This window comes from Colius striatus, chromosome 5, assembly GCF_028858725.1.
Source record: "Colius striatus isolate bColStr4 chromosome 5, bColStr4.1.hap1, whole genome shotgun sequence".
Lineage (NCBI taxonomy): Eukaryota > Metazoa > Chordata > Aves > Coliiformes > Coliidae > Colius > Colius striatus.
Window position 1 is genome coordinate 54,379,731 of NC_084763.1, and position 12,028 is coordinate 54,391,758.

The 12,028-nt window shown below is 38.7% G+C and overlaps 1 protein-coding gene across 4 annotated transcripts in view; it reads right to left on the bottom strand.

The window, feature by feature from the left end:
• Nucleotides 1-12,028, bottom strand: part of LOC133625456 (macrophage mannose receptor 1-like) — a 56,325-nt gene that overhangs the window by 28,843 nt on the left and 15,454 nt on the right. For all 4 annotated transcript variants that reach the window (XM_061996178.1, XM_061996177.1, XM_061996176.1 and 1 more), the window contains 4 exons: nucleotides 8,440-8,622; nucleotides 5,011-5,168; nucleotides 2,454-2,567; nucleotides 1,173-1,288 (listed from right to left, as the gene is read on the bottom strand). In XM_061996178.1, coding sequence (XP_061852162.1) covers nucleotides 1,173-1,288; nucleotides 2,454-2,567; nucleotides 5,011-5,168; nucleotides 8,440-8,622 — 571 coding nt within the window. The remainder of the gene's footprint in view (nucleotides 1-1,172; nucleotides 1,289-2,453; nucleotides 2,568-5,010; nucleotides 5,169-8,439; nucleotides 8,623-12,028) is intronic.

A 12,028-nucleotide genomic window follows, 5' to 3' on the forward strand; every position in this document is an offset into this window, starting at 1 on the left:
ACCAGAGTATCCTGGCTTGTCTTCCCATGTCTAGTAAAAAAAAGTTACATAATCCTGGACTGACATGAAATTGGTGGGAAAGAAGAAACCTGACAGGACTTATGTGTTACACCACTGTGTGTTTTAGTTTCCAGTGCCCTTGCATTTTGGTGACTTCTTGTTTCAGGAAATTTCAAAACTGGAAAAAGAATTTCAGCATAATCAAAAAACTATACTAAACTGGAGGTTAGAGTGGTATGATAGTAAATGATCCAGCTGTGGAACACTGCAAATTGGATGCAATGGTCATTGAAGAAAAGCTACGTTTGAGAAACAAACCCATGTAGAGGTAAAGGCTGCCACGGTTCATTATGGGACTTAATCAAACAGCTCTTAAGAAATCAAAGCAAATGACAGAGGTGTATGTTTAACAAAGTACAAGCTGAAGACAATATTAATGCTGAACCACTTTTATGAAAGGTGACATGCTACCAACATTTGGAAAGCTGTCATTCATGATAGAGCTTTCACACTAGAACATATACATTTAAATTATACAGAAACATATCAGAGAAAGTGTAAAGCTGCAAGGAAACAAGCTTGATCTCTTAACCCTAACTTTCATTTTCCCAATATTCCACATTCAATAACATCCACCAGTTGTTCAGAAACTTAGCACATACTACGCTCTGGTTGAATTGTGATGGGTTTTGAGGTACCAAACACTTTTGTCATCATTGTGTTTCTTATCAATTTTTTTTTTAAAGTAGCTCAATTCTGACTCACTAGATAAGTGAAAATCTTACCTTCTCACTCATCTGAACTACCTTTTGAAAGGAATACAGAGCCATATCTCTTCATTTCATAACCAAATTGGATTCTACATCCCTCACTCGAGTAAAACTCATCCTCAAGCCACTACAACTAAGAAAATAGAAACTATTATTCTAGTTTTTTATTTTACATGATCATTTACATCAATACGTGATCATTCACAGACATCACCTGTTTTTACTATAAACTGAATTCTTGAACTTGAATATATATGCAAAAAGTGTGATAAGTTCCCAATCTACAGATAGCTGCCCTCTCAAGCAAGATTCTTTCAGATCAGAGTCTTTATTATGGTATTCAGATGATGATATATGTTAAATCCTCATGTGATTCCCTCATGTTAGTGGACTTCTACATACCTGTCTTCAATAGTTGCTAAAAAGGCCTGATGCCTTCCACAGGTTTGATTAGCTTGAGAAAACGATACAAATGTATTTCCAATGAAATAGCAATAATAACCATGTCTTTTCCAACCCTGTGGAAATAAATATTAAGAGATCACAATGTTGCAGCTTTTCTAAGCTTATTTTAAAAGAAAAGAAAAAAGAAAACACCAAAGCAAAACTGATTTCTACCACTCTCAGCTAACCAGTAGACAAAGGAACAACTGAACTGAAAAAGCCAGACTGTGAACAGGCTGGATCAAAGCTTCTTCAAATTTTGCTTCATAAAACAATTTTTCACATAGAATGAATTTTGATCAGTGTTTATTATTAACTGCCATTAACACTCTGTTCCAATGTTTTGTCATTCAAATACCATTAATTTGGGAATACGCTTACTAAGGAAGAACTTGCTGTGACCAGAAACAATTCACATAGATCTTCTTCTGACAATTTTCAATTTGTCATCTATGAGAGACTCTTTTTCTATGAACATGCACTTAGTTCTCTAAGCAAAGTTAACATCCACAAGCATGCAGATCCCTTTATCTTCTCCAGCAGCTGAATATTTGTAAGGTTCCCAGGTACTCTTTTGCAAAAGCTGGAAATCAGTAACAAAGACTTCCTCTGCAGCTGTGTAAATCAGCCTTGGGGAAAAGGCAATTTCTTCATGGAAGACAAAAACCCTGTGAGATTCCCTATAATGTAACAAATTGCAGTAGGTTTTTCAGAATTACTGATTGTTATGTTACCAGAAGGCGAGAGCTACCAAATAAACAATAGATCTGCTGGCTGATCAGAAGGAGCACAATGGGCTCATTTTGCTCAGACACTTGCAATAAATTCTTTAAAGTAGAGAACACTGCCAGAGACCACAGCAAAGCCTTGATAATAGTGTGTAGACAAGCACACTCTTCCTGCTTTAAATAATTTGGAAGAAAATTGTAGGCAGTACTGAAGAATAACTGATGGCACTGGCAAATTCCTTGGGAAGGCTTGAATGCCAATCAAGGGAAAATGGCCTGCTGCAGGAGATGCAGATCTGAGGTTTGGGTTGATTTCTGGAAAATGAAAGGGAGTATCAAGACCAGACAGTCAGAGCCTCCATTTATTCGTATACATCACCTTTCCCATCTGCCATAGAAGTAAGAAGGTGAACTATTGTAACAATGACAATACACGACCCATTTTTCCTGTTTTATCCTCTCAACCATTCCTAGCAGCATATTCAGTTCAGATGGCCTTCTCTTCACTTACTCTCTGGCAACCCATGTCAATATTTTCCTCTTCTGTAGGAGCTTCTGACATAGGTTTCCTTTTACAGATGTAGCCAATTTTCTTTTCACAAGAATGGTCTGCCCAAAATCCATCCTGAATATAAGAACAGAACATCACAGTCAACTGGGATTTTAGTCTTCAAAAAAGGTGCTTTACCCTTTTTAAGTATTGAACTATTTTTTGCTAGCTTTAAAAGAAACAAAACCTACATCTAAGTTTTGTACCTCACTCCCACCTCATTCCAACCTTACTTCTACTTGGGCTGATTCACCATTGACTTAAGCTTTTGATTATTTACCCTTTAAAAAGCAATATTCCATCTTTACAAAGACTGGAGATTTAACATGCCTGCAGGAGGAATGGGAGAAGTCCATTGGTGGCTATCTCACCTACTATTTCTTTCTCAGTGTCTCTAGGCTAATGGGCACATCCAAAAACCACCCAAAACTCTGACCTTCTCAGCCTGGAAGAAATCAGCACAACTTCATAGCCTTTAGATTTCTTAACACAGGAAAGCTTACTCTGAAGTTTTGGCAGTCTAGCTGCAGGAAGATCCTTTGCTGTCTTCCCATAACTGTGTCACCACCGAGAAATTCATGTAGCAACTTCTAGGCAGTTCTTACCATGTCTTATGAGCTGTCTTTTGCAAATATCTCTCTCTTCTCCTACTTCCTCATTAACTAAATCCAAACACTTCCTTTATAAAGGTGATGTGTCATAAACAGGGGTATGTTTCATTTCATAGAAATAATTAGTGGACTCAGTTGACTTCAGATAAGGAGTTGACAACCCAAACTAATCAGCATTGGAACCGTGTACTTACCTAGGTAGTGAAACCTCAGCACAAAACATGGCAAGTCAACTAATAATTTTGCTTTGTTTCGTCAGTTGATTGCTGATCTCAAGAGATACTGGGCTAGTGCAACTTCTATGGAATCTGAAGTTACTTTTCCTATTAAGATCCACTATTTAATAGGTATGTGTTTTGAAAGAGTTCAAAAGAACCCATAACAAAATCAGCTCTCCACACAACAGCCATATATATAAAAAGTCTGTACATAGCTAATATGTATTGTAGTTTTTAACCTATAACTCTCACAATAGAAATTACTGACTTTTGAACCCAAGACAAAACCTGGTCTGATGGAAATCATCGAGCACTTAAAATTTAGCCTTGAAAGAGACATTTGTCAGCCTGACTTACTACTTGCTATAGAAAGCAAAAGAGTCTTCTTATCGAAAAGAGTGGCAGAAAAACTAAAGCATAACATATACCAGCAGCTACACTTGCAAAATGTTATAGGGATCCTTTAAACCCTTTCAAAGCTACCCTTTAGGCTCTGTCCCTGCAAGCTAAGCTATTACACTTGGCTTGTGTTTCCTCACTTGTTCAGAGGGAGTTGATCCATCTTGCTGTCTGGTTATTCCATTTTTCCATTATCCTCACAGGCTAATTATCTGCTGCCACATATATGAGTGGCAGAAATACCAGCCATGTAAAGCAATGGGCATATAAGGATTTAACAGTTCACATTCTTAGAATCAAAGAAGCCTTTAGCTGCAAGAGCTCAAAACATCCTCTATCTCAATCCCTCAGAGTGGAAGGAAGCTATTTTGAATATCTCTGCTGGCTCCCAGCTAACCTGCTCTTAAACACACAAAAAAACCCCACCTCACCCTAAGCAGCTCATTTTGCTTTTTTACTAGATAAGCAGCTGGAGTGATTGATTGCAACCTCTGTAACAAGCTGTGTATACTTGAAGACTTCTGTTCTTTTTCAGATTTCTCTTTCATAAATCAAAATCCCATTTATTTCCTCAGACAAAACCTAAATCATGCCTTCTGTGTCGCTTTTGAGCGCTGACACAAGTTCAAGGACGACAGCTCTTCTCAAGCAGAAGAATGGAACAGCAGGCTGCTATTTTTGTCTATAACTACAACCATAAACATATCTTTCACTGTTGGAATTAAAAGCTCCTCTGTGGTTGAGGTGTAAGTCTCAATACATATTGAGTGCTGGAGAACCCTAAGTTCAATCTGTACTGATAGACACTGTGTTAGGTGAAGGCAGAGGAAGTTTGGTCTATCAGAGCATAGTTTCTCCCTTCCCTTGTGGAAGCCCAGCAGACTGAACCAGTGTTTTCATCTGGTTCTTGACCATAGCATTAAGCATGCCAGCCTGACATTAGAAACTCTACTTCTGAGCAATAATCATGGGTTATCTGGCTGCACTGAACGCTGACACTTACAGTATGGCATATAGGACATGACAAGTGAGTCCAGATCTTAATGTTTGGAGACCCTGGCCATTGAATTTGTTATATTTTAATATTCAAATAAATGTTAGATGTCTTTTACAACCTTAGATCTTCTATAAATAGATCTGCCTAGACACAGGCAAGTAATCATATGCTGTTGTAATTATTCTTGCCTCCATGTAATTGAACTAATTGTGTGTTCCAGTGGTTTAGTCTGGACAAACGCCCAAGTGATAAATGAAATTATGATAATTAAGTCAACAGCTACATGGCTTTACCTTTCCCTTCATAACAACACAGTCCTCCTGCCTGTTGTTTGCATGAGTGGGTTCTCCACGAAGCCACTTGGTGTAGGTGACGGGTGTCCCGTCACTCCATTCAAAATACATCTGAACCTTGAGGTCATTCAGTCCAATCCACAGCTCATCAGCTGGCTCTAAAACATAACAATAATAAGGCTGATAACAATCCTTTCATGTGATGTGAACTTTTATCTTCTTAGAACAGAAAATAGTTTGTTCTCAGGAAGCTTTTAAAAGTAGCCACAGGAAATGAAGGCTCCCTGTTACATAAAGAGTGCAGAACATTGCTCATACATCCATTCCAGCCATCAGGCCACTCGTTATAATGGCAGTACAGTAAGAGTGCTTAACTTGGTATAAAACACTCAAAATACTCTCTTTTTTCACTTATGTTACAACACAACTAGGTTCATTCTTTTTTTCCAGCTCAAAACTCTTGTAACAAGATGAATAGTCACCTAAATAAAGTGCTACCTCCCCTTTTCCTCCTACCTTTAGTACAGTGAAGAAAGAAGTGCCCCCTTTCCTAATGCTCTGATACTCAGTGCTGTCTTTTAGTTTATTTGTATGTGCTCAAAATCCTTCAGTCTAACACATTGCTGCCATAACATTCATAGCTAGTTTTGTTATGAATAAACTATTTGAATAATGAGGATTAAAAACAAGGGCATTTATAATCAGCCTGACCATCATCAGGGACGTTCCCCATCAGGGAACTTGCTGAGGGTAAACTCTATCCCCTCATCCAGGTCATTGATGAAGCCATTGAACAAGACTGGTCCCAGAACAGATCCCTGTGGAACTCCACTGGCCACAGGCCTCAAACTCGACTCTGTGCTGTTGATCACCACCCTCTGGGCTCTGTCATTCAGACAGCTCTTGATCCACCTCACTTTCCACTCATCCAAGCCACACTGCCTGAGTTTTCCTATGAGGATGTAATGGGAGACAGTGTCAAAACCTTGCAGAAGCCAAGGTAGATGACATCTGCTGCTCTCCCCTAACTTAGTTGCTAGAATTTACTGATTATGAATATTTTTCATACATAATAAGGTGACTATTTTTTGACAGTTTTTCCACCATTTATGACCTTGCATTTCTACAACCCATCCACAGCACTCAGAGGTTTTTCCTATTCAGTTTGCTGTCATAGTTCTTGCTTCCTTCTACAAATCTTCCTCTGACATCCCCTATCCAAACTGACCACAGTCAATATGAAAAAAAACAAGTTTTTCCACCTATGTTAAAGTTTTTTACCTATGGAAATTAAAAATGTGATTGTGAAACCACCCAAAAAGACATCAGCTACAGCAGCAGGTCTTTCAATGGAACTGTTAACTGTTTCTTTTTTGTGGCTGCTCTCACTAGCAACAAAAGTGCCTGTAAAAGAGTTAAAGGTCATTGCTCTCAAGGCAATTTTTTCTAATTAAAACATTTCAGATGGAGGTTTTCCTACATACACTCACAATTTGAAACTCTCCTGTGACAACCCTCCTAACTGCTAGTTACAGGAACACAGAGGCTTCCCATTTTGACCAACCAAGCTGCTACAAAAGTCACCCTCGCAGCCTGTCAATTTAACAGTCAGCTCTCCTCTCTTTCGCTCCCCTTGTCTCTCCCATTTTTACTATATCAATGCATGATCAATCCTCATAGCTTACCTATACTGTCCTCAACATCCCTCCCTCAATAAGACAGATTCAGATTTCCATCAGGCTGTAAAGCTGGGTGACTAAACACCAAGGTTATTTTTTTTCACATGTGTAAGCCATTTCCCACTCTCAGATGTGCACAGGGCCACGTTTGTGCCATATCACATGCTGGACTTCCACGTAAACAACCAGAATGCACTTCTTTATTCTTCTTCATGTTCCTCTCTAAAGTTCTCCTTTGTGGGTGATGCTAACAAAAGCTCAGCTGCTATGACAATACTCAGCTCATTGAACTCCTCCGTCCTTTAATCATGGGACTGTGAATCGCTTGGTGCAAAGGCAGACTTGTGTTCTTTCTGTACATCACTTACTGCAGCAGAGTTCTGCCACAGACAAGATTTTTTAGGCACTGCAATACATGGTGCTCTCATCTCAGTGGTGAATGAGAGTAATCTGATATTGTCATAAACTGCCTTAAAAGGCTCCTTTAGTTTTTCCACTTTTACTCCTCTGAAAAGAATGCTTTCAGAATAGTCTGTTGCAGTGATTATGTCATATGTGAGAAGCCTGGTCTCCTTCAAGACTATCTGCCTTCCCAAAACATTCACTTTTTACAAAAACAGTGCAGTGCAGTCAGTTTGGTAAAGGTCTTTGGAGAAGGCATTGAACTACAAAATAATCTACTTTTAAAGAGAAGGGTGAAAATGCAACTCATTTCCTTTAGAGCCCAACTGCTTCCAAGTCTCTTAATGCCTCATCAAGAGGTCAAGCCTTTTTTAATAATCTCCTTTGAAAAAAGTAAAAGTTCCATGTTCATGAAAGAACAACAAATCACTCTTTCAGGAATGTGAGGACAAGCACGAATTGCCATGGGGTTGGCTAGGACACAAAACTAAACTATAGCAGCTGTTTTACGATTGCCCCTCCAAGACTGCTGTTACACTGCAGCTTAAAGCAGCTTACTGCATTTTCAGTCAAGGATAAACTAACTCACACTTACCTGGCACTAAATCACACATGGGGTCAGTTACTGCAAAGCAGCACATATAGTTGAGGTCATGCTACTGCCATCTAAAAGCAGTAACTGATCCTACATGTGAAATCAGGTTCATGTAAAGCAATAGCAACCACAAAACAGCCTCAGTGTCAGCATGATTGCATCTCCCCTAAAGAATACATAGCATCCGTGGCCTATCTTGCCTTGGAACAACTCAAATATATACTCAGAAATCAAGCACCTAAGTACTGTATTTAATTTGGGACACATCTGAATTCACATGCTGGGACAGACAGCTTCCTTTTCCAGAACAATTCACAATCTGAATTACTTTAAAAATAAGGATATGGCAATGCTGGTAGTAGGACTCAAATCTTCCCAAACTGCCTTTGAACAACATTGCTTCCCCTCATCTACCTTTGCAGACCAACAGTAAAAATCCTTCCAGCTGCTGAAAAGTTTAGAAATTGTTTTAATCTGTACAAAAGGAGATAGAAGCAAATCCTAAGGAACAGGAGTTTGGGGTTGCAATTCACACTGACCCCAGCTTTTCTGCGATGGTAGGGCTTGTTTGGTTTGCACTCTCTTACTGGGGTTTCTTTTCTCTCAAAGACTTTTTTAAACTCTTTCTGCATACACTGAATAGGAAATATGTATTTTTTTTAAGAGTCTCCTCCTTTTATTAATAGGTAAGACATTCAAAACTCTTTGTTCTTAGTAGAAATCTATACATGTTATTGTAAAAAAAATACTCACGATACCCAAGCTGAGAAAGAACAAAGCTGTACTCTTCAACGTTATGGATGCTTGCCAGATCCCCATCCTCTTTCCTGCAAGATGTTAAGGCATCTTTCCATATTTTGGGGTCCCTGTGAATTATGTAACAGTGACCAGCATATGACATCCAATGATCAGGACATTTTATAGGCACATTAGTCTCTGAAAAGAAAAATTACCATGAAGAGTATCAGAATTCTTAATTGCAAATCATGTAAGGAAAGGTTTAGCAAACAAATGACACGTACATTTTCTCAATGAAGAAAAGCACAGCTGAAATATATGTACAGGGATAGCAATCTGCATGATTAAAGGTTGAAACTTCCAGATTTTTTTAAACACTATCACTGCAACCAAGTGCTTACCTCTTGTGAAAAGGCAGAATTGAACATCACCATAAAACACAGTTTTGACTTTTATATGCATACATACATACTGAGCAGCAAGGTCTGCAGAGCTATGCTTTAGCATTTTTCTACCCCTCATGTCAACATTTCTCTTTCTATTCCTTAATGTGCATCTGCATGGTAAGAACCTGGCCTTACAAAATGTATTTATGGAGACATAATTTTTCCCCCCCAAACAAGTGAGGATCTTTATCACTCCAGGATCAGAGGCTCAGTGCTTCATCAGAGCCCCATCAATCCTGACACAGGAGAGGAAGAATTGCAATGGAGAGTAGGGGAACCCCATAAAAACAAACTAAATGTATATGGTGGAGTCGAGTGAAATGAGAGATGACAGAGGTGGCAAATGCTGCTGTGAAGGTCAGTCTGATGCTGATCTGATGGTGTGATGTAGATGTTTCAAACAGCTGCCTAATTGTCCTGTGTCTGGGCTCAGCTCTGAGCATATGCATTTACAGTGCTTTGCTATAACAGTCACAGAATTGCTTTGGGAAAAAAAATCTGGGCATATATGCTCTTCCAGCACACTTAGTGCACCCTTCTGCACATCAGCAGTTCAGATGGCTATAAAGATGGTCACAAAGGTATTTATTCCCCAATGAGAGTCTCCTTTTCAGACCAATGGAGAGTGTGAGACGATTACTGTAAACACTAAAGCGGCGATGCAGGGTGGGAGAATCTTTTGGTTGTAAATTCAGTAACACCAGCAAATTTATGCTGGATACAAAACAAGAAAAGCAGTTGACAACCAAGTTTTTTTGGTGTATTGAATGACATAGCTGGGGATCTCCCAGTGAAAGTCTTCAGTTCTTCACTTCCAGTACTCAGCAAAAACCAACTCTGTGCTGTCCAGTTCTCCTTTTAAAGAAAACACATGACAACACAAAGCCATAAAATCTATTTTTTTTCATCCTAATGGAAACAACTACTACTCCCTGAACTTCATTTGACTTCAGCAAAAGTAGAAATGCAAATTACACCATCTGCTATGTAAGATGGAACAAAAGAGATCACATTAATGTCTAAAAAATGTTGTCCCAAATGTCAGACTGCTGAATTTACTGTGGAATACATCAAGATACAGAAACTAAGATTGCAAGCACAGAATGGTTATTCCTCAAGTAGAGAGCAAATACCTTTGCAAACTATAAGCTTGACTTCCTAAAGTTTGAAGATCTCACAGTGATTGTGGTGTCTAAAAGGTTGAAAGTACTAGCTGAAGCTTGTTTTGTGATGCAGGTATTCCAGTTTCTCTCTTTCATATCCATCCTCTGTGGTCTGGGAGCTCCCAGAGCAGCCACAACAGTGACATTAAGAGGATTTGTGTTCCTCTAATCAAATGTTTCATGAAACATTTGGAAACAATACCTTAAGATCACTACACTATGTTGGATTGGGATGAAATCTATTTTGGCAGTCACTCAGGAGGTAGATGGAGACACCATCAAGTTTTGCAGGTGAAATTATAAGGTTCCTATTAATCCCCTTTGCTCTATTACATGGCAAATGCTTTAAAGCCCTAAGATTCTGCATCGCTTTGATGTACACAGTGGTGTGAAATCCTGCTGGAAAAACAACACTTCTGCTACAACAACCCAAACAGCAACTGACTTCCTAAAATCTTCATCCACAAGAGAAATAAATATTCTGTAAAGATGTTTCTCTGCTTTGTTTTGGACATAGTTTTTGCATTCTATTGTAGAGTGTTCTTCTGTCACACAGCCCTTACATAATTGCCTTGTTAGACCCAATTGTAACTTCCAGGGTTAAAATTTCAAAGGATTGTCTCTATGTCTAATGTTAAGTGCACAGCAAAGTGCATGTATAAATTTGTGATTATTTCTTGACTCAAGAAGCCCTAGTCAGGAAAACATCTGCCCTGAGTTTTTCTTTACATGATTTGAAACTGAGGGCACTTAACACCTTGCATGATCACATGCTGATTGTTTTTATTACTTCCCCCCCAAGGGACACTTAGGAAAATATTTGATGAAGCACTGCCAATCTCTGTTTAATCTGTCACCATGTTTACTCAGGAATTTCTGTACAATTGCAAACTTTTGTCTCATTTCTGTTCTTCCTCCAAATTACTGGTAAACTGGGCAGGAGTGGGGAGGGGTGGGGAGGTCGTGATGGAGAATCAGAAACCTAATGAGTAAGAGATAAATTACTATTAGATCCCATAAAACTAAATATGATAGCATCAAGTATTAAATTGATAATATATTTACAGGCATCAGTGAGAGCTGATGTATAAAACTTGAAAAGCTGAGCAATAGCCAATTGAACAATTTAAGACAACCTATATAAATTATACTATACAAATTAAACTGGTTATCAGCTGTATTCACATACTAACAGAACTTTAAATCTTACTTTAGGAAATAACCAAACTATGAAAATTCCTTTTCAGTGATAAACTTAATTTCAATACTAAAGTATTACTTAAGTATTAAAATATTGGTGTAAACATTCACTAACAAGACACTAGCTCATTCTTGTGGGGTTTTTTTTCTTAGCAGTAAAGCAAAACACACTGGGCAGAAATCTCTGGCCTAAGTGTTTTTGACTGGACTGGTTGTATATCAGCAAATTGCATTATGCAGCATGGTTGTTAAGCCAAATGTGAGTTTCCAAAACATTTGGTTTGCCAATAATGCATATTAACAAATGGATGGGAAATTCAATAATGGTTTTGCTTTCTGCTGCTAAAGCCTATGCAAAATAACACCAGTGGATTTAGGAGATACCTCTATGTCCTGGAAAGAGAAAGAACATCTTTCATACGAGGAAAGGCTGCGGGAACTGGGGCTGTTTAGTCTGAAGAAGAGGAGACTGAGGGGAGATCTTATTAACATTTATAAATATCTAAAGGGTGGGTGTCAGGAGGTTGGGACATCCCTTTTTTCTATAGTAGCTAGCAACAGGACAAGGGGTGATGGGATGAAAGTGGAACACAAAAAGTTCCATTTAAATATAAGAAAAAAGTATTTCACTGTTTCAGTGAGGGAGCCCTGGCACAGGCTGCCCAGAGGGGTTGTGGAGGCTCCTTCCTTGGAGGTCTTCAAGACCCTCCTGGACATGTTCCTATGCGACCTGATCTAGGTGGAGCTACTTCTGCAGGGAGGTTGGACTAGATGATCTCTAAGGGTCCCTTCCAA